Source organism: Nothobranchius furzeri, chromosome 3 (genome assembly GCF_043380555.1).
Source record: "Nothobranchius furzeri strain GRZ-AD chromosome 3, NfurGRZ-RIMD1, whole genome shotgun sequence".
NCBI classification, from domain to species: domain Eukaryota; kingdom Metazoa; phylum Chordata; class Actinopteri; order Cyprinodontiformes; family Nothobranchiidae; genus Nothobranchius; species Nothobranchius furzeri.
This window is the reverse complement of record NC_091743.1, coordinates 49,056,950-49,080,058: the sequence shown is the minus strand read 5'-3', so window position 1 is coordinate 49,080,058 and position 23,109 is coordinate 49,056,950. Positions and strand designations below refer to the sequence as shown.

The 23,109-nt window shown below is 41.0% G+C and overlaps 2 protein-coding genes across 4 annotated transcripts; one reads left to right on the top strand and one right to left on the bottom strand.

Annotated features, from left to right (window-relative positions):
- The first annotated feature begins 1,230 nt into the window (after positions 1-1,230).
- On the top strand, positions 1,231-18,117 carry avil (advillin). Of its 2 annotated transcripts, none has more exons than XM_015959709.3 (20): positions 1,231-3,053; positions 3,178-3,268; positions 3,372-3,446; positions 3,931-4,127; positions 4,195-4,303; positions 4,375-4,485; positions 8,429-8,634; positions 8,726-8,804; positions 8,893-8,991; positions 9,076-9,229; positions 9,334-9,434; positions 10,064-10,201; positions 10,283-10,441; positions 10,528-10,707; positions 12,700-12,857; positions 12,952-13,096; positions 15,263-15,451; positions 15,541-15,609; positions 16,155-16,265; positions 16,533-18,117. In XM_015959709.3, the coding sequence occupies exons 2-20, from the start codon at positions 3,209-3,211 to the stop codon at positions 16,644-16,646; spliced, it is 2,454 nt and encodes an 817-aa protein (XP_015815195.3). In that variant the 5' UTR covers positions 1,231-3,053; positions 3,178-3,208; the 3' UTR covers positions 16,647-18,117. The 2 variants fall into 2 exon arrangements, with proteins under 2 accessions (XP_015815195.3, XP_015815194.3); XM_015959708.3 differs by having other exon boundaries at positions 3,175-3,268.
- On the bottom strand, positions 17,113-22,344 carry si:ch1073-456m8.1 (leucine-rich repeat flightless-interacting protein 2). Of its 2 annotated transcripts, none has more exons than XM_015959711.3 (6): positions 22,094-22,344; positions 21,745-21,819; positions 20,831-20,866; positions 20,473-20,634; positions 20,276-20,359; positions 17,113-19,181 (listed from the first exon to the last, which is right to left on the bottom strand). In XM_015959711.3, exons 1-6 carry the CDS (start codon positions 22,184-22,186, stop codon positions 18,696-18,698), a joined length of 936 nt encoding a protein of 311 aa, XP_015815197.3. In that variant the 5' UTR covers positions 22,187-22,344; the 3' UTR covers positions 17,113-18,695. The 2 variants fall into 2 exon arrangements, with proteins under 2 accessions (XP_015815197.3, XP_015815196.3); XM_015959710.3 differs by having other exon boundaries at positions 20,831-20,869; positions 22,094-22,343.
- Between the last annotated feature and the right edge of the window lie 765 nt (positions 22,345-23,109).

The window sequence follows — 23,109 nt, the reverse complement described above, 5'->3', positions numbered from 1 at the left end:
TGAGATGCTAGCATTTACAAAACAAGACTTTCTGTGAAATGTTTCCAGTAACAGAAGCTGTTTCTGGAGTATTTATGACCTTAAGCTGCTAAAGTCAGTTTCTTAACCCCCTACAATAAATTAAGAAAAGCCTGGATATTAAATGTGGATTGTGTTATAAAAGTATTTATTTATCTGATCACAAAGCAATTCCACTGACTGACAGTTTTGTTAGATCCATCTCAGAGACTTAACATAAAGTTTATTTCCTTTGCAAACTAAAGTTTATGTACTGTCTGAGCAGTTCTTAAAAGATGTAGTTTAATCCGATTAGAACACCCAGGTGTTCGTGTCAAGTTGTATTTTTTGCCTTTCGTGCACTAAATTTCATTCAAATTCCTTGAATCATTCTTCTACATGATGCATTACATCAAATTTGCTCTTCGTGGAGATTTCTAGACCAATAACAATAAACTTTAGTATGCAACATACTGTAAACGTTAATGTTTTCATCTAAACTTTATTTTTATTTTCAGGTATTTTATAGACCAAAGAAGCTCAGGACCACCTAAGAGACTGAGACAGGACTCAAACTAAAGTTTCTGCAGGGTCTTCTAGTTGTGACTCAACAGCCAAACAAACACAGTCATTAATGGACCAAATTAAAGAGAAAAGAAGGGACAGATTTAAAACTGCCTCTCTATAATTACTCGTCCACCTTTCTAAACAAAAGCCAGACGGTGGCGCTCTCACAGATGTGGGCTGTTTGAAACATGTCCCATAATGTTTGGTAGGATGATAGAAGCCGAGAGAGGTTCCTTTGTTGTTAGACGTGTTAGATCACAGATGTTTGTTGATCTGTCCATCTATGGTCATGAAACCCAACGCTGACCACACCCCGAGCCTCTGGTGAATGGACTTTGCAAAACAAAACAGAGATCATGCCATTCTGTAAGAACTGCGAGAGAATTAGTTTGCATGTTCGTGTTAATTAAACCGCAGCAATGCATATCAGACAGTCTACTTCCATGATTGGTCATTTGGTGTAGAGGTTATTTCAGGAAGTCCAATTTTACTCCTCCTTGTCATTCTGAAACTCCTAGAAATAAATATATTTGGACTGGATTTTACTGAGCATGTATTTTGCTTCAGTTTAAGTTGCATTAGATATAAATGAATTAAACTAAAGAAATGCAATGTGTTTAAAATAAGCATGGAAGCTGCCGTTTCTGGGGGGGGGGGGTTGCTGCAGACACCAAAGAGAAGTGAGTAATCAGTACTGGATGTGATGAGGATGAAAGGGACGGCAGTAGCGTGAGGATAAGAGATGGACGGAGATGGGAAATGTTACACAAATGAAAATAAGCAGACCGGATAACATTATAGATGTGAGATTTAAAAGTGTGCTGTCGAGGACAAAACCCTGGCCCTTAAAGGTGCATTATGTAGAAATGAAGTAAAAATGGAATCCTGTGGTAAAATTTGGTTACTGCAACCACTTTAAACAACTCTGCAGCTTTTTACCGGCTGTTGTCAAATTACAATTGTCAGCGCTGCAGTATTAGCTCGCAGGAGACACGGCAACCCCTCACTCACTGATGGTAAACAGTAGTTACGTCCGTCCTTCCTTTGTTTTGAAAGGAGAAAAACTGGCAATCCCCACAGCCAGCTGGATAAGAAATATGTGTCAGTATAACCCTTCCTTCCAATATGACTGAAATATTAGACTCTTTTGGGATTTTCTCGCTGTAAAACTCTCACTATATTCTTACATACTGCACCTTTAACACAAGAACAGGGAACAACTATTTAACTGTCAATAGAGATGAGGAAACTGTTCGATTTGGAGAGAACGTGGGACGTACCCACACCTGCAGGAATTCAGCTTTAGAACTGTTCAGTTTAAAAAAGTAAACCAATGAAAACGTAAACAATAATAAATCAAACATAATTGTAAAAATGAAAGGGTATATTTTGTTTTAGTCACAGTAATATTGTAAAAATATTTTGAGGGAAAAAAAGAAATGTATTCATGTTTCAGAAATGTTTTTTTATCAGCCAGAAACACAAACACAACTAGTCTTTGTTTATTTATTTTTAATTTTAAAAAAAGAAGAAAAAAACTATGCATGGCGTGGTGAAATCGTAGCGTTCCATGGGAATATGGATCAATTTCCAATGATAAATGAGTTGAATCATTTGTTCCTCTAGCAAACCACTGGTCCTGAGCATCAGGGTAACAACTGGGGGACACCATGGGCCGGTGACCAATCCATCACAGGGACAAACAACTAGTCACACTCACACCTGGGGACAGCTTCATGCACATTTATGATCTGTAGGAGGAAACCAGAGTCAACCCACTCATGCATGAGGACAACATGCTATTTCCATGCAGAAAGGCAGCACCTGGGATTTGAACCTGCAACCTTCTCACTGGGAGGAAACCACCAAGCAGATACATTCTGAAATAAATAACAACAATTTAGGTTTTCTTCTAAATTGCCTAAATGTTTTTTTAAGGATTCAGATCATGACACATAACTGTACCTAAATGTAGCACATTAGCATCGGCGCTATCAGCTGTAAAACAACACATTCAGCATCGCAGAAGCAGGAAGAACATCAGAAAACAGGAAGTTTGTTGGATGGATTCCAGTTTCTCCATTTTCTCTTTGAACATGAAGCTTCACTGTACAGGAGCTCCACTGATGAGTTTATAAACCAACACACATGCTTTAGCTATCACGTGAGCGTAATTTTATCATTTATTTACAGCATCCATGCTGTAAATGTGGTTGTTATCAGACACACAGACCTGTTAGACATACTCAGGGTAACTATGTTTGTACATTTGAATATGGCTCAAAGCTTTTTTTTGTTTGGCTCATTTGCCTACGGGATCTGGATTTGTCCTCCGTGATTGGGCGGGACATCATGAGAGGCCCTGAAATGCAAAAACAGGCAAATCTTTCAGCAGAGCTGTCAGGAGGACTGCTGGTCTCTTGTTTTCAGATGACAAAAATCAGCTGCTGGATAACCATATGAGCTAATTGTAAAAACACACCTGGCAGGTAAGATCTGATCACATCAACAAGATGTGGGGCTTATACTTTTGAAATCGTTGAATGATGTGTTACACTGAAATATTTTAATTCACAAAACAGTGTATGGTTTGCTTGCTTTCTTGCAAAGAAGAAACTAGTAGAACTGAGCGCACCGAGGCAACATGGAGCAAACATTCAGGGCGGTAACTCGCAACCCCGGGATTATAATCTGGAGGATTGAGGTACTTTGATTTGACTATCATTACATCATTTAGCAGAAAGCTGCTGCTCTTTCTGAGATGACTAACTTGAGATTAAACTGATTCTTCTGTTTCTGTGCAACAGAAAATGGAGCTGGTTCAAGTTCCTGAGAAGTCTTACGGGAATTTCTTTGAGGGTGACAGCTACGTCCTTCTGTATGTAAGTCTGGGGTCAAGGATCACTCCTGGTGGGGGGGTTGTATAGGAACGTGTAGATGTTGTAATTATATACTAATTAAACAGCCTAGCGTTTAAGAATCCAAATGTCCTCTTTCATGTCAGAGATTTAAAGGTAGTCGTTTAGGTAAAATCTTGAAATTAATGATGAAGCAAGTTGTAGTTCGATCTGTTAGCATGCAGATCATGTGTGACGACTCTCGGCTACTGCGGCATCAACGTTAATACAAAATCTGTCAAATTGACTGAAATATGACCAGCTTCAGGTTTGGGTTGATGGCCCATGGTGGCAGCAGGTGATAAAAACAATACCATTGTTAGATTTTCCACCAGAGGGCACGAAATGTAAATGATAAAGTGCGGCATTTTTCATGAGGAACACACAAATCCTGTTAAAGGGGTAGAGCTCCCAACAGTTTGGGTTAAACTGATGCACACACACGTTCTTTACCTTTGTGCTTCTGCAGACCCAGAAGCTGAAAGGAGCCGTGTCTTTCAACATCCACTACTGGATCGGTTCGGAGTCCTCTCAGGACGAGCAGGGAGCAGCTGCTGTCTACACCATACAGCTGGATGAGTTCTTAGGCTCCACTCCGGTGCAGTACAGAGAAGTTCAGAACTACGAATCCGATACTTTCAGGGGCTACTTCAAACAAGGAATCATGTCAGTGACGGATGTTTGATGAATTTACCTGAAGGAAAGCACAAAGGTAACTGTTTCTGCTCTCTAGCTATAAGAAAGGTGGAGTTGCAACAGGAATGAAGCACGTCGAAACCAACTCCTACAATATTCAAAGACTGCTCCACGTCAAAGGGAACAAGAAAGTGGTCGCCAAAGAGGTGAGCCACGTTTCTCCAAGGTTCCTTGGCTTTAAAGGACAGAAGATGGCATGTAGGTTTTATTGTTTCAGGTGGAGGTGAGCTGGAACAGCTTCAACCTTGGAGATGTCTTTCTGTTGGACCTAGGAAAGACCATTGTCCAGTGGAACGGCCCAAAGAGCAACAAACAGGAACGGCTCAAAGTAAGAGCTGATACTAGTATCCACATTTTGATATAGCTTCAAAAGGAAACTAAAGATAACAAAAGGACATAACGGATTGTTATTTCTCTATTTTTGGAAATGTTTTTATAGGAAAAAAAATTTAAACTTTGCCTTAACATTTTATAATCAGAGGTGCAGAAACTGACCAAGGCCAAAATGATTTATATACTTCTGCCATGTCTGAGTCATGCTGTAGATGACCTTTCTTTGATATTCAACAGGTCCTCAAACAAAATAACTGCTTTTCATCAGTGTGCTGTTGGACTGCCTGGTATTCAAATGTGTGGTGTGATGCATGAGCCAGGCTCATTCAAAATGATGGAACAGGATTTTTGTTTTGCAGGAAAAATAACAAGCTAAATATTTTTAGCTGCAGCAAAAATGTTTGAAGACCTACTTGTTATTTTTTAAATGTGATCGGTCCCACTGAGTTTCACATGCCGGCTAAAACTGTAAATAGAAAATAGATGGGGAAACGCTCAGATAAGAAAAGTCTGTCATTTGCACATCGCAAGGAAAATTGGACTCACCCATCTTAAGAGAGCAGAGCACGTCTTGGCTAGTAGGAGCTAACCGTTAGCATTAGCAACCTCACCATACAGCAGAACTCCAGGCTCGTGTTATTCAAGAAGGTAAAACATCAATGTTGAAGAAAACAGTTATTGACAGTGTTACGTTGCTGTTAGCCAATCAGAGGAGACATTTTTGAAATATCAGGAAATATGACTCCAGAATCTGCCATCTTCTGCTCTGGCTCAGTTCTATTTTCTGAAACAGGAGCGCCTGAGCTGATCAACCGGCATATTAGAGAAAACTGCAAATTTATTGAAAATAAGAGTGAACTTGGTTTTTAAAGTTTCCATATTTTAAACCTTTGAGAGCAAAAGTAGGCACAGTATATGAAAAAAATTTACCGTTGGCACTATTGAGATGTCATTTAAATACGAGTTATTTTCATCAGCCTGAATTTATACCCGGAAATAAAATGATTTTTTTCAGTGAAACTCCGCCCACACCCGCTCCAACAAAACATGCATGCAAGAGCATCTTAGGTCAATCGGTGCGTTGGCTATGGTAGTCCAGTGGTTAAGGTGTCTGCCTGGTGCTCTAACCACTGGACTACCAAGTCTGTTAAAGGACACCCGTCGCCCAAGTCACATAACCTGTGCTGGCCAGGGGAAGGCAGGTTTCAGACCAGAGACTATAGCTTCCGGAAGAGGAGCAGGGCCTGATGATGAAATAAGTTTCCATTGAGGATTTACAGGATTTTCAAAGTAAAACTCAAATTTTGCATGTGAGCATGAATGCAACCAAAATGGGTTTGAGTGTTTTTTCATTACGAGGGATCAAAGAGCAGCCCGAAGACCTCTTATGATGAATCATATAAATGGAAACCGTGTTCCCTCGCCCAGACGTGGGTCTCCGGGGCCCCCCTCTGGAGCCAGGCCTGGAGGTGGGGCACGTTGGCGAGCGCCTGGTGGCCGGGCTTTCACCCATGGAGCCCGGCCGGGCACAGCCCGAAGAGAAAACTTGGGTCCCCCTTCCCATGGGCTCACCACTCGTGGGAGGGGCCAAAGGGGTCGGGTAAAGTGTGTGACGGGTGGTAGTCGAGGGCGGGTCCTTGGCGGTCTGATCCTCGGCTACAGAAGCTGGCTCTTGGCACATGGAATGTCACCTCTCTGGTGGGGAAGGAGCCTGAGTTGGTGTGTGAGGTAGAGAGGTTCCGACTAGATATAGTCGCACTCACCTCAACTCATAGCTCTGGCTCTGGAACCAGTTTCCTTGAGAGGGGTTGGACTTTCTACCACTCTGGAGTTGCTCCCACTGAGAGGCGCCGAGCAGGGGTGGGCTACTAGTTGCCCCCCATCTTGGTACCTGTACGTTGGCGTTTACCCCAGTGAATGAGAGGGTAGCCTCCCTCCGCCTACATGTGGGGGGATGGGTTCTGACTGGTCTGTGCTTACGCACCAAACTACAGTTCAGACTACCCACCCTTTTTGGAGACCTTGGAGGGGGTGCGCTACCAACACTATCTATATTGGGGATGGTGTACTGCTGACCTCTACACAGGACGTTGTGGATCGGTGGGCAGAATATTTTGAAGACCTTCTCAATCCCACCAACACGTCTTCCAGTGAGGAAGCAGAGTCTGGGGACTTTGGGTTGGCCTCTCAAATCTCTGGTGCTGAGGTCACTGAGGTGGTTAAAAAGCTCCTCTGTGGCAAGGCTCCAGGGGTGGATGAGATCCGCCTGGAGTTCCTTAAGGCTCTGGATGTTGTGGGGCTGTGTTGGCTGACGCGGCTCTGCAATATCTCGTGGACATCAGGGGCAGTCCCACTGGACTGGCAGACCGGGGTGGTGGTCCCCTTATTTAAAAAGGGGGACCGCAGGGTATGTTCCAACTACAGGGGGATCACACTCCTGAGCCTTCCTGGTAAGGTCTATTCAGGAGTTCTGGAGAGGAGGGTCCGTCGGATTGTTGAACCTCAGATTCAGGAGGAACAATGTGGTTTTCATCCTGGCCGTGGAACACTGGACCAGCTCTATACCCTTAGGGGGATCCTGGAGGGTGCGTGGGAATTTGCCCAACCAGTCTACATGTGTTTTGTGGATTTGGAGAAGGCATTTGACTGCGTCCCTCGGGGGGCCCTGTGGGGGGGGTGGGGGGGGGGGGGGTACTCCGGGAGTATGGGGTACAAGGCCCTCTGATATGGGCTGTTAGGTCCCTGTATGACCGGTGTCAGAGCTTGGTCCGCATTGCTGGCAGTAAGTCAGGCTCGTTCCCAGTGAGAATTGGACTCCGCCAAGGCTGCCCTTTGTCACCGATTCTGTTCATAACCTTTATGGACAGGATTTCTAGGTGCAGCCAAGGTGTGGAGGGCATCTGTTTTGGTGGCCTGAGGATCAGGTCTCTGCTTTTTGCAGATGATGTGGTCCTGTTGGCTTCATCAGAACGTGATCTTCAGCTTTCGCTGGAGCGGTTCGCAGCTGAGTGTGAAGCAGTTGGGATGAGAATCAGCTCCTCTAAATCTGAGACCATGGTCTTGATTCTGAAAAGGGTAGAATGTCTTCTACGGGTCAGGGATGAGGTCCTGCCCCATTTGGAGGAGTTTAAGTATCTCGGGGTCTTGTTCACGAGTGAGGGAAAACTGGAGCATGAGATCGATAGGCGGATTGGTGCTGCATCTGCAGTGATGCGAGTGTTGTGCCAGAAGGCGACGCTCTAGATTTACCGGTCGATCTACGTTCCTACCCTCGCCTATGGTCATGAGCTTTGGGTAGTGACCAAAAGAATGAGATCGCGCATACAAGCGGCCGAAATGAGTTTTCTCCGAAGAGTGGCTGGGCTTTCCCTTAGAGATAGGGTGAGAAGCTCGGTCATTCGGGAGAGGCTCGGAGTAGACCCGCTGCTCCTCCACATCGAGAGGAGCCAGTTGAGGTGGCTCGGGCATCTGGTCAGGATGCCTCCTGGACGCCTCCCTGGTGAGGTTTTCCAGGCACGTCCAACCGGGAGAAGACCTAAAGGTAGACCCAGGACACGTTGGAGGGACTATGTCTCTCACCTGGCCAGGGAACGCCTTGAGATTCCCCCGGAGGAGCTGGCCCAAGTGGCTGGGGAGAGGGAAGTCTGGGTCTCTCGCCTTAGGCTACTGCCCCCGCGATCCGACTCCGGATAAGCAGATGACAATGGATGGATGGATGGATGGATGGGTGTTTTTTCATGGTGAAATAACAATATAAATGGTAAACAGCTCCAAAAAGTGGATTTTTTATGATATGGCCCCTTTAGGCGAAGCACAGTGAGTTTTCACCATGTAGAGAGTTGAAATATGTGCTTAGGGTTTCTTGAATCATGAGATATTTTGAACAATGACAACAACTTTAATTCCTTTCTTTAACCATACCTGTATGTCTCCCTCAGGGCATGCTGCTGGCCAAAGACATCCGGGACAGAGAGCGAGGAGGTCGGGTGGATGTCAGAGTGATCGAGGGCGATGCAGAGGGCAGCTGTTCTCAGAACATGCAGGTCATGAACAGCGTTCTCGGTGAGCGATCCTGTGAGCTCACAGATGGTCAGCCGGATGAAGTAGTGGACCAGGAAACAAAGGCAAACCTCACTCTTTACTGGTGAGCTCCTTCCTGTTTCAGATATATTTATTCTGAGTGAGGACCGATCCCTGTTCAGCTTTGTTTACACGATTGTGTCTTTTGGTTTCAGTGTGTCTGATGAGGATGGTCAGATGACGGTCACAGAGGTTGCCACCCGGCCTCTGGTTCAAGATCTGCTCAATCACGATGTGAGTCAATGCATCACTATAAAGTGTCATGATCCAATGATCGATTCACCAAACTAGGACATGCGTTGATGGTGACATCTCCTTTTAGGACTGCTACATCCTGGATCAAGGAGGGGCAAAGATTTTTGTTTGGAAAGGGAAGAAAGCCAATAAAGCTGAAAGACAGGCCGCCATGTCCAGAGCTTTGGTGAGCAACACAACATCTTTTTCTTTTCCCTAATTGATCCAGCTCTTATTTAATTCCACTGTTGTGACCGGCTGTTTTTTACAGGACTTCATCAAAGCTAAAAACTACCCGATCACCACCAACGTGGAAGTAGTGAACGACGGAGCAGAGTCTGCTCTCTTCCAGCAGCTCTTCCAGAGGTGGACTGTGAAAAATCAGACTAAAGGTCTTGGGAAAGTGAACACCAAGGGAAAAGTTGGTGAGAGGGAACCTCCACAGCACAAGACAACTCCAAAAGATAAAAACAGAAACATAACTGTGCCTTTTCATAGCGGTGTGATTTTAATGTCATATTTGTTTAAGCTCACATCACTCAGGAGAAATTTGATGCTACGCTGATGCACACCATGCCAGAAGTTGCTGCACAGGAAAGGATGGTGGACAACGGGACGGGCCAAGTGGAGGTACATGTCCTGTTTGAGTTGGAAACCCCTAGTGCATTTGTGGATTTTCTTTAAAGGATCACTGAGAAAAAAATTTTAACGATTGCTTCTGACAGTATAACAATAGGCTGAATATAAAAATAGTCTCCTACACCTATCTCCTGCGTTAGCTTCTGATAGATAATAGATGGTGAAACTCTAGGATCTGAAAAGCCTGACAGATCCACGTCAAGCGGTTGCTTGGATTCACCTATACTCATGATGAAGAGGGCTGTTGTTGTTTTAGCATCCAGAATCAGCAGAGAACGTCTCAGCTAACAGAAGCTAACTGTTAGCATTATCAACTCAACCACATAGCAGAAGCTCCTCCAAGCTTGTGTTATTTGTGGCGATAAAACATCAATGTCGCAGAGCAAACAGAGTCGGTGGTAGAGTTGCATTGCTGTTATCCAATCAGAGGCAGTGTGTCCAAATATCAGGAAATCTGTAGTAGCAGACCTGTCCGTGCTGATGCAGGCGTTTCTGGGCTTTTTTTGCTAACTGTAATTACACCATTTAGCCTTTTGGGGAATAAAAAGTTTGAAGCTTTTCACTGCAGCCATCTTTACATCACAGATAATCTGGAATACATTTGTCTTTGATTCATCCAGGTGTGGCGGATTGAGGATCTGGAGCTGGTCCCAGTGGACCCAAAGACATATGGGTATTTCTACGGAGGAGACTGCTACCTCATCCTCTACACATATCTGGTGAACAGTAAGAAGTGCTACCTGCTCTACATCTGGCAGGTGAGGAAGAGCACTCTGGATGTTTGATGATCTGTGAATCATAAAGTCACAGTATTGACATGGGTGTGCTCGCCGTTACAGGGGCGTCACGCTACACAGGATGAACTGGCAGCCTCGGCCTTCCAGGCTGTCAATTTGGATCAGAAGTACAACGATGAGCCGGTTCAAGTCAGAGTAACGATGGGCAAGGAGCCGAGGCACTTCATGGCGATGTTCAAGGGAAAAATGGTCATCTTTGAAGTGAGACTGAAACTACAATTCTAATTATTTATTCAAAACAGTTTATATCTATCTAAAAGACACATCTTTGGCTCTTTCTCCATTAGGGGGGGACCTCTAGAAAAGGGTCTTCTGAGCCAGAGCCTCCAGTTAGGCTGTTCCAGGTTCACGGTTTTGACTCATTCAACACAAAAACCATCGAGGTTCCAGCCCTGGCCTCCTCTCTGAACTCCAATGATGTGTTCCTATTGAGCAGCAATTTAGGGATTTTTCTGTGGTGTGGAAAGGTAAAAGAAACCGTTTCTAATACCGTAAATGTATCATTTATTATGTTTTCATGTTTTTTCATTAAGGACCTGAGATTTTACCTGGTGTCTATTTTTAATCTGGCAAATCCATGGCCATGGTCCTTGACTAGAAAAGGGTGGATTACTAACTCCAGGTCAGGGCAGAGGTCCTTAATACACACAATTAATGAATTCATTAACTAAAATGTAAAATTAAATTCAAAATTAAATTCATTGCAAAAAATGGTCTGACCACAACATCCTTTTTGATAGACTAATGAACTGGGTGGGACTTTCAGGCACAGTCCATAATTGGTTTCAATCATACCTCGCAAACAGGAGTTACGTTGTTTCCACTGGTGAACACAGATCAAAGCAAATTACCCTGACATGCGGTGTCCCCCAAGGCTTGATACTTGGACAACTGCTTTTCAATCTCTACGTGCTCCCACTGGGCCAGGTCATAAACAATAACAACATTGCCTATCACAGTTATGATGACACCAAGATCTACTTAGCTCTATCACCAAATGAATCTGGTCCCTTAGACTTGCTCTGTCAGTGCCTAAAGTAAGTTAATGACTGGATGCAATCAAGTTTCCTCCACTTAAACAAAGCCAAGACTGAAGTTATTGTCTTAGGAAATAAGAAGAATAGGATGGAAGTTATTTCTCAACTTAGCTCCAAAGGAATCAAGACAAAGACTCAGGTTAGAAATCTTGGTGTTACCATTGATTCAGACCTGAGCTTCACTGGTCACATGAACTAAATCAGTGTTTAATCATCTCCATCAATTAGCAAGACTCAGAGGTCTTATGTCAAAACAAGACCTAGAGAACTGGTCTCTGGTCTTCCTAAAACAGCTGTAAAACAAATGCAGCTTATTCAGAATGCTGCTGCTAGAGTCTTAACAAGAACCAAGAGAACCGAGCACATCACTCCTGTTCTTAAATCTCTGCACTGGTTACCAGTAAACTACAGAATCGACTTCAAAGTGCTTCTACTAGTTCCCTCAGTGGCATGGGGCCAACGTACATGTTGGATCTCCTTCCATTATATACACACCCAACAGGGCTCTCAGATCCTTAGGAAACAGTCAGCTGGTGGAACCTCGGGTCAGAACCAATCAGCTTAGCTACTGCGCTGCACACAGATGGAATCAGCTTCCTCATGACCTCAAATGTGCCCCAACTATAGAAACTTTTAAATCAGAATTAAAAACCTTCACTCATTAATCAGCCTTTGAATAAATGTTTGTTATGCTGCACTTTCTGCACTGTAACTGCTACCCTTCTACTATGCCTTTAATCTGTTTGTTAAATCTGAAATGAATATTCTTCATTTGATTTATTTGTGTTTGCTGTTTTTGCTTCAGTAAAGCACGTTGAATTGCCTTTGTGTTTGAAATGTGCCATACAAATAAAGCGGCATTGCCTTGACTAAAAAAGTATTTCCATGAGTAATATCAACAGATCTAAGATAAAAAATAAGAATAAAGAGTAAGACTAAAATGGTACAGGGGAAAAAGCAGTTCAGTTCAGTTCAGTTCATTTATTTATAAAGCACTTTAAAACACCCAGCACAGGAACAAAGTGCTGTGCAGAAAATACATTAAAACAATAAATAATAAAGCAATGTTCACACGTTCAATAGCTTTCCAGCATATGAACTAACATGAACAAATAATAATAACCAGGAAACAAGGAGGTTGTAAATTTAGAAATTTCTCTATATTTTGCACTGTAAAATATGTTCAGCTAAAACGACAGGAACCGAGGGGAAAAAACAACACCATGTATAAATGTATTTTTTTTAACCAATTAATGAAAAAAAAGTTCAAGTACAAACAAAAACAACTAGTGAGAGATGACAAGTAAGCCTGACTCCTTGGGAAAGAAAGAAAGGTCATTTAAAACTTTTGCACTGGCATCCAGCCTAAACTAGTATCATCAGATTTCACTATTTCAGACTGATTGCTTTCTTCTTCTTTAGGGATCAAGCGGGGATGAGAGAGCCATGGCCAAAGAGGTGAGCGCTGTGATTGGTAAAGGCTCACAGAGAACTTTTGAGGAGATTGTGGCAGAGGGTCAGGAGCCTTTTGAATTCTGGGAGTTCCTTGGAGGAAAAGCTCCCTATGCAAGTGAAAAGAGGTAGTGATGATTATATTCACATTAGCTACTAAGTCATTAGTAAAGAAAGCACATTTGTTGGCACCTTCATACAAGCTAGTGTTGTTTTCTGCAGACTACAGCAGGTGGTTTTTGACCATGCGCCGCGCCTGTTTGAATGCTCCAATAAGACGGGCCGTTTCATTGTATCTGAGATAACTCAGTTCACACAGGACGACCTGTGTGAGGATGATGTCATGCTGTTGGATACGTGGGATCAGGTAGGTCAAAGCATACTAACAAACAAATATCAATTCTTTGTGTCAGCTTAAAGGTAGAGTTGGAGTTCCTGAAACAGATGTTGGAGACAGCTACTTTTTAAACATACCCTTAGTCACACCTCCAGAACACGGAAAATCACAATTCTAATGAGAGTAATCAGACTAAAAAACATCTGTGTGTGCAACTAGATTTGTGCATGTGTAACTGGAGATCTGTGTGTGTGTGTGTGTGTGTGTGTGTGTGTGTGTGTGTGTGTGTGTGTGTGTGTGTGTGTGTGTGTGTGTGTGTGTGTGTGTGTAACTACATATGTGCATATGGAACTAGAGACCTCAACAATACCCAATGACAATAAGCCGCTAAGTCAAAAGGCAGAAAAAAGCTAAATAAATACACATAACGACAATGCAATATGATCCTATCCACAGAAGCAGCTGTTTAAATTAAAGCCCAGACTCTCCTCTTTACAACAATACAAGCACCATTACTCTACCTGCAAAACTCTTGGAGCGACACAGCAGCAAAACAAAGCTAATTTCATGAATACAAAAGTGTAAATTAAGTCTTATCTTTGCTCGTTTATGGTCATGAAAATCTGTTATTGTGAAAAAAAATTCCATTCGGTTCAAGTAATCCAATGTCCAAACATCACACTGAGCTGATTGCTGCCTGACTTGGGCTGGTTTTGCCTGCTGGAGAGTGTTTACAAATCTCTGACGCCCCATTTCATCATTTTCCTGCTCTTCATAATGAAAAATCTCCACGAGGTGTACTCAGCTGCTCTAAAACGATCAGCGAACAGTGAACAGAAAACCGACTACCACAAACCAGAATCCACATTTTGGAACACAAATGGGAGTTATCGGGACTTGACACCATTTAGCTGAGAACATTGCCACAAATAAATTAGTCTTAACTTAGGCTCTAAATGTTTAACATTGTGCTACAAGTTAAAAGGCTAAGGCGTCTCTTCTTCGTCTTCCTCTACTTCTTTGTTAATATTTGGAAGTTGAAAGCCAGTCTCCGTGGTTTTTCTGCTGCCGCTCCGCTCCACTGATGCTTCCGGTGTGAAGTAGGGGTAAGTCAGGGCAGCAGTGTGACGGATGGATTATGGTCCAATTATTAGGAATGAGACATTCACAATGACTGGACGAGGTTTTACCTGGATTACACATTTCCTTTACCGGTAGATTGTGACACCCAAGATGTAAAAAAGAGCTCTACCGTAGATCATTCCTTCCCACTGCAGTAAGATTGTATAAATCCACAGCTTAATGCTACTGTAATTATCCTGATACACACTCCATCACTGCTGTTTTCAGTGCATGTGAAATACCTGTGTAATACCCAGATGCACTTATATGTCTGTGTCTTTTTGCAGTTTCTTCTTAGAAACTCTATTTTTAGTCTATTTCTGGAGTGCTGAAGGTAACACAGTAATAGCCTAATGCCTTTGTGTATTTACCTGTATTATTTATACCTATTACTCTAAGTGTATGTGCTGCTTTAAAGGGATACTAGGCAGTTTAGCTTGCTTGTAGTACCCCCTAGTGTGATATTAATTCACTGTGGTTATACCAGACAGAAATTAAACTTATCTCCTCGCTGTGCGTTCGTCTTTTTAACACCTTAATCTAACAGCTGAAATGTCTCCTCAGCCTTCATTAGTTTCTAGAGGAGTGGTTCATCACTAAACCAAACAAATCAGCTGTGTTCATGATCTAAAACATGCATGAAACGTGCTGGAAGCAGACTGCAGCTCCACCATGTCAACTCCACTCCACTCTACAACTCCTCCCCTCCAGCACGGATCTGACCAGCAACTCTGAAGTTGCAAGTGTGATATTCTGGCCATGGGGGGAGGTGGGATCTGATTGACATTTATTTAACTATGCAAAGGATCATTTTAGCACATATTAGCTCAAGAAAATTATTTGAAAATATGAAAAAAGTTGCAAGTGAATTTCCTCACTGTGGGATTAATAAAGCCTATTCTATTCTATTCTATTTCAGAGGTTATTAAAATTGTGATTTTTCTTGACAAAATGTATTATATTGGTTTCCATGTGTAAGTGAAAAAAATTCCAAGCAATATTACAAAAAATCCTGCAGAGAAACATCTTCCGCCCCACCATTAAATGTTTTTTTTTTAATTATTGTTGTCTCAGCTGTTTCTTTGGATTGGTAAAGAGGCTAATGAGCAGGAGCGTAAAGAAGCAGTGACCACAAGTCGGGAGTACCTGATCACCCACCCAGGAGACAGAGACCCAGACACTCCCATCGTCCTGATCAAGCAAGGATTTGAACCCCCCACCTTTACTGGCTGGTTTACAGCCTGGGATCCCACAAAATGGAGTGTGAGTTTCAGAATTTTTAAATGTAAACAGAACTGCTTCAATATCCCAAAAATAAAATGTAATATAGATAAAACATTTCTGCATTTCAGGGAGGAAAAAGCTATGAAACACTGAAGGAGGAGCTGGAAGATCTTGCAGCGCCCGTTATTGTTCATGTGGTATGTTATTTCTTCAGCTTTTCAAATGGAGTCTCTGCATTTTGCATCTTTATGGGTTTTCTGTACTTGGAATGATCCTGAGAGGAAAATGCCCCTTAAAATGAAGAAACATCTAAGCTTCAAATACCTCAGAGAACAAGAACCAGAGTACCTCTACACAGGGCGACAGGATCATCTGACTATGGAAGAAAAAAAGAAAGAAACCATGGACTATAAACACTGGGAGAGAGAATAGTGGACAATAAGCTGCTGGGTGATAAATGAAGTACAGATAAGTGAGCTGAAAAAACAGACACACACACACACACACACACACACACACACGCACGCGCGCTCAACAATAGCAAATCATGACGAACGTTAGCTCTGTTGCCTTTATGGGATTTTCAGAAGCAAGACTTGTGATACGATGACGAGAAATAAGAGTGAGAACAGTTTTCTACTCTTCCTGTTTTCTAAAACGTTATAGTTCAGGAAGCAACAGTCGTGTGGTAAATTCTATTATTGATCCACAGAATAAATGTTTCTGTCTTTTTTTTTCCCAGGAGGAAAAAAACCCAGAGAAGGAAAAGGTCTTTCAGTCGTTTTCACTCGACCTTCTGCAGAACAAGAAAGCCAACGAGCTTCCTCAAGGAGTCAACCCCAGCGAGAGAGAGGTGTGTGCTGCTTCTGGAATAATAAAATATTGTCATATGGAAAATGTATGGGGGAAATCATCTCATAATTACTCCTAAACATCTTCTGTGGGCCTCTGAACACTCTGAATGATGTTTCATAGAATGATCAAAACATTTTATTTGTGATTCTTTTAAAAAAGAAAATCAGCCTTTACCACATTTCTTTAGTTTCATGTATAACATCCAGCTGTAAGTTTACAAAACGCTCTTCCCTCTTTGATTTTCAGTCTCTAACCTGTTTTTCAGAAACACCTGAGTGAAGCCGACTTTCTCAGCCTTTTCAGCGTCACCAAAGAGGACTTTGAGAAGATGCCGCAGTGGAAACAGGCCAAGCTGAAGAAAGAGAAAGGGCTGTTCTGATGCTCATCACAAACCAGCTGTTGCAGTCAAATCTCCTTCTGCATTCTACTGATTTGCTTTCTGCAGCCAAATACCTCAGATTTGTTTACTAATGTTTATTGTCATATTGCTTTGTTTGTGCAAAATTAATACAGCTTTGTTGGTTTTGCAATTATGTACAATCAGCTTTAGAAGATAAAAATAAAAACATTAAAACTTGTAAATGAAACATGGGCAGTTATTCTGCACAGAGGGGATGTCAGAAATCACTGATTATATTTAACAGTTTGCCACCTGTTGGAAAAACGTAACAACCAAAGACAGCTTTCAGGGATTTTAATCTGTTTTCTATCTCAAGTCACAGCTAACTTGCATCTTCGCTATTTTCTGTTTTTCACCCTTGAACATCATTAAATTGGTTGTGAAATAATTTCCTCTATTTAAACTGCTCCTCTGAGTGTGGAAATAAGCAAACACAAATAATAAATCATTATTCATCTTTTTATTTGGATTAAAAATCATCTTTACCTTTACAGCTGAACATTTCAAAGCTTAGAAAAAAAGACCAAAAACCAACAAAAGGCATCGAATCAGAATAAAGGACAAAAGTAAAACCCAAACATCTGATTCCTCAACATTTAAGGGATTTTATGAACTTGATAAACAAAATCCCTTTGACCGGATCTACATCCAACAACAGATCATTTGTTTCATGATAAAAAGTTTGTTTATAAACCGACTACAGCTCAGTATAACAGCACTACAGTCTTTTTGTGAAGGAAAAACGCCAACAAGGCATTTGAGCGGATATTTAGTGCATCTTGGCAGCAAAATACGGTAAACAATCAAGTGAAAACCAGCACCAGGCAAATCAGGAATGTCAGAGACGAGATACAAACGTGCTGCTTTTACCATGACAGAAACAGCTAATGCTCTACAGATATTCATGTTTATATATATATGTATATATTTATGTTTCAGCATTTCTATAATAGAAGCATTTACCAAGTATTTATTCTTGCTTGATATGTTCAGAACTAAAACTATTTTTGTTTCCCTGGAAATAAGAAACAGTGTATAAAAAACAACATGAACCTGATCTAAATCCCTTCAAAAGTCAGTTTTCTGGAATAAATATGATATTTTATAAGCGTGCAAAGTTCCAAGTATATAACAAAATATGTCATGCTAAATAAGTCACAAATAAGGTGAAAGTTTACAGAAAAATGTGTGAAAATACAAAAGGTTTACAGCAATCAGACCAAAGTGACTCATTTCAGCAAGTTTCATCTAAAAATGTGCAAAACAGTGTGTGTTTAATGTGCAACGAGTCAGTTATTGTTCCTGTCTGACGCGTTTGTTTGGAGAAGGAATGTTGTTGCTGATGTATTAGACATGTTAAACCGCTTCAAAAAGTGCCAAAAAAAAAAAAGTCCCATCAAATTAAAAGCAAATCTAGAAAAACTGTATTTCGGATAAAAGGGAGAAAGTTATGAAATCCAGTAAAAAACTATGTAAATATGACTTGAACCTTCTGCAAATGAACTAATCTGTGTTTCAGTCTAGGTTTTCAAATCAAGCAATAACGTGGATACAAAACTGAAGGTGTTTTGTATACAGATAAATCCTGATTAGCATTGTGCCAAAGAAAAAGCCCAAAACCCACCCCTAATTATCCTCATGTAAAAAAATAATGAAATTTTAAGACAGACTTTTAAGAAAATGTTTGGCAACTAAGTAGAAAAAAGTAAAACGTTAAGAAAATAAAACCCTCTCAAACCTGATCTTTTTGTTGGGGATTTGAACAGCAAATATTCAGTTAGAAAAAGATAAAAAAAAGAACCTTTTTACTTTTCCTGAAGATAACTTCGACAGGCTTCAGTGCAGATCTAAAAAGATTTCCCAACAACTTTGTTAAAAAGGCAAAAGTCCACCACTGAGAAGCTGAAACCAGCTGGTTTGCTGCTCAGCTCAAAGTGGCTAAAACAAAGAAGGTGTAATATAAAGGGCTAAACCAAAAAGATCCCGATTTGTACCAAATAGCTAATAAATGTCGCTAATCTTAAAAAATTAAGACAAAATGCAGGCATCAGTGTTGTTGAGCTCCAGGGTTTGGCCGTTGTCAGGACCCTTCTCTTTGTTCTCTACATCATGAGGCAGCTCTTCATCACCTGGAAACAGCTTGTCCTGCTCGGGAGTTTCAGCTGAGGCATCCTCATAGGCACTTTTCTCAGAGTCGTTCCTGTCTGGAGAAAGATCCCGCCCATCCTCTGAGGCGTGGTTTTGATACGGCCTCCGAAGGACTCCATCGATGGAGACCATGTTGTTCAGTGAAAGAGAAGGCATCTGGCCTAAAGGCTGACTGACCATCCTCTTCAGCTTCATCATGACGCCTCCTTCACCTTCTCGAGCCGGTCCTCCATCTAAAATGTCCTGTCCATGAGGTCCATGTAGCGTGGAGTCCTTCTCCTCTTTCTGCAGGTCTTTATTCACTTCTGAGGGGACGTTTAACGGCAGTTCATTCATGATGGTCACCGGAGCTTTGTTGTGTCTTTCCTGTAAAGAAAAAAAAAAAAAAAACAACTGTTGATGACTTTAATAATCCAAACACACACACGTCTATACATACACACACGCACACATATATATACATTTTTTAAAAACATTTATATAGTTTTAAGGATTTAAAATGTCACTTTTTCAACCTTGGTTCTATTTTTTAAGTTTATTGAACTAAATCAAACTAAATTACATTTTATTTACTAACAGGAAACTCAAATGTAAGCTCAACTCAGACTAAACCTTCTTGAAACTGAGTAATTGAGTAGCACATAAATGTATTAAGTGTTAAATAAGCTGTTCAGACACTGGAGATAAACCCAAACACGGTTCCTTTCTATATATATATATCCTGATGTTTGGACTCAGCTGAGGTTTTCTGATTGATCAGAAGTAAGTTGCTTTTTCTATAATCACAGATATTTATGATTAAAAACAGTTTTTTTTAAGCTTAATACTTCTTTAAGGTGATCAGATGAGCTGCAGGCTATGAGAGATTTAAGTAACATTACAGTAAATCACAGCAAGTAAAAAATTAACCCGTTTATGGAAGTGGGTGGTTTAAAAAGCAGCTTCAGCACAATTTATGATTTCCTCAGATGCTAAAGCGGAATTGTACTTCTCTTAACAGCAATCTTTCTTTGTGCGATACTTTATTTTACTGACCGCTTTGCAGTAAAATCCAGAGGGAAATTGTGCCATAAGTAAACATCATCACGCCTCTTTTATTTTGACCTATGAGGCTTTTAAAAACGACTATAAACAAACAGAAAAGGCTCAGGTTTGAATAATGAATCATTTATGTTTATTCATTTAGCGGACGCTTTTATCCAAAGCGACTTACAATTTATAACCTGTTGTGCATGTTGTGATCTGTGGGGGAAACCAGAGTACCCGGAGGAAACCCACGCATGCATGGGGAGAACACGCAACTCCACGCAGAAAGGCCGCAGCCGAGTTTCGAACCTGCAACCTTCGTGCTGCGAGGCAACAATGCTAACAACTGCGCCACCATGCAGTCCATTTAAATACAAACACAGAACATCTGTGATTTTTATATCAAGTTCTACTTTCAGTTCCATTTTCTTTACCTCTTTTAATCTCTCCACTTCCTGCATCAGGGAGCTCACCAGCCTCTCCATTTTCCTCCTGGCCTCTCTCTCTTGCTCCAGCGCCTACAAATAAACATTGTGACTTTTTTCTGCACCATCAGAAAACACAACTTCACAAACAGGCGGAGGGCTCAGATGGAAAGTGTCTTTCTAATGTTGGTGAGGAGTCCACATACCAAACCAGCCTGTCCAGCTTCCCTCTGGGCTTCAGCCAGCAGCTCCTCTACACCCTCCAGAGAGTCCTGCAGGACATCCACCTGGAACAACAGAGCCTCTCTCTGCACCTCCAGCCCACGCAGCTCCTGCACCACCTCATCATAGCTGGCCTGCAGCTCCAGCTACACACATGAATTAATTATCAGAAAAATGGAAGAGGGAGCACTCACTCAGAGGCGACCGTGGGTGGGAGGCCCCGTGTGAACGCACATATGTAAGGAAATATTCTGAAACACAGTGATTCAATCTTGGACCTGAATCAGAATGATACCCTAAATAACTGCTATTTAAATAGATGATAGCAAGAATACCAGTTACCATATCTGGAAGTCCCATGAGGAGGTCCTGGTCAGACTGCTGGAAGAAAACAAATGCATGTTAAAGAAAACTGCCAACTGTTTATGTTGCCAACCTGTACATAATAAAATAGATATGCCACCATTACATTGTTTCTAGTAGATAATAAATATTATTATAATTTCCAGTAGCTTACATGTTACTGCAATAATTAAATTCTACTGATAATATTTGAATATATTTAGGTATGTTTAGACTCGGATGAGTAATATTAAACCTAAAATTTTAATGAAATGTAAGTCAAATTTTGTTCCAGAAAATATTTAACTGTAAATATCAGGGAACAAGACAGCATCATTTTAATACATGTTGTTGATCCCTTTATCATTTTCTTGTTTTTTTAATGGTTTTAGCAGCAGACCACAGTCTCAATTCACTTGAAACGTCATAAAATAGATTACTCGATTAATCGATCGATGATTCGATAGCTGCAGCCCTAGATTGTTTTTCATATTTTCTGTCTATTTTTTATCCCATCACACTTTTTTTCAGTTGAAATTGTTGATTGCATTACTGTTTTAAATTAAGATTAAGGATCGCATATAAAATATAAATAATTTATAAAATGATTATTACATCATTAGTTTGTGTCCCACCAATAAGAGCGCTTTCAACTCTTCATAATTATATTTTTCAACTCATAATTGTGAGATGGCTTAGACCAGGTTTAAATGTAATTTAATTTAAATTTAAAGGTTTGTTTATTTATTTATTTTCATTTCATCACTTACTGATTAAACTACTCAAAATGACAAGTAGCTGGAGCTTTAAAGCACATGTTGGGATGATGTCGCTGTGATAATAAACCCTGTCAGACTGGGTGGAGTAAATCACGATAAGCATTGTTTACACCATTTTGTACAGATTATTCTTACCTGGCTGTCAGTCCTTTTCCGGAGAGATCCTGTTCGGCTTTCGCTTCGGATCAGGCGTCTGGATGAGCTCTCCGCCTGATCAAAACAAACCGCAGAGTCCAAATTAACATCACAACAAAAACACAACAAGCTAGCAAGTGAGCTAATATGGGGAAGTAGAAGTGACGCCATAGACCCGAAGACCAAAATTATTTCAATTGTTTAAACATTAAGATTGAAACTAACAAAAACAAAACTAAATAAAAAATACATTTTTAACATTATTCGTTTTAAATGTTGCATCAGTAACAGTTAGCTTTAGCTCCGGTGTTTACCGTTTCGCCGCCTCACGTGATTTTTCTCCGCTCACCTCTTTTATAATGCTCAGGAGAGACTCATCCTCACTCATTCCCCGAGAAATTGTGCGTTTCCTCGGTGAGCCACTGCCGTCCACTGAATTCATTTCAGCGAGTTATGTGAAGTATTTTTTTATGTAAGAGACGCCTACGAGTGCAGTGTTGTTTGGTACTTGGCTCCTACGCAGCAGCTGCTGCGGTACCGAGTGACGCCCTAACAGTGAACTACGGAAACCAGGGGGACCAAAAATGTTGCCCTCGTTCCGCCAACTGACGCTGTGAGCGAGATACGCGAATCCAATTCACTTCTTTATGAGTTCATACAATTACAAAGGCGTGTGACAAGTTTTGCGTGACGACGTGAATCATTACCCAGGGTTGCTGCCAAATATCAGATAGTTTTACATGAAGTTCCTCAATAAATCACTAAACATGAGTGAGTTAGTGTCTTGTTTTAAATGAATATTCAGACACAACGAATGCACATTCATGTCATGCAGATCTGTACCTGCACATGTACCCTCCACGGACTAAATGTATACTGATGTCACAGCATGCGTTCACAGGAACATGTAAAAATGTATTAGAACTGATTTTTAATACTTGAAAATGGTTTTTGAAAGATATTGTTTCGTACAGGATCAATCTGAGCAGAACAAGAAAAGCTGGTCTAACTGAAAATGATGCGTTTACAATTTTGTCCAGCAGGGGTCACTAGTGAGGCAAATGCTGGAATAGTTAAATTGTCCTAATATGATAAAAATAACTTATTCACACACGCACACAAACAAATGAGTAAGCTTTAAAAGTACACAAACACTAAAAAAGCTAAACACTAAACATATATTAGTCACATGAAAATAGGCCTTAAAGATTGAAACGGATCATTCAGATAATACAATCATTTTTTTAATCCAAATGTGTCCTTACAACTTTTTTCATTTAAAAATGTCTGTAATGTTTCAGTTTTCTATCAAATTTGGCTTATTTTGGAGAATATTTTCATTTGACACGCGTGTAAAACTTCACA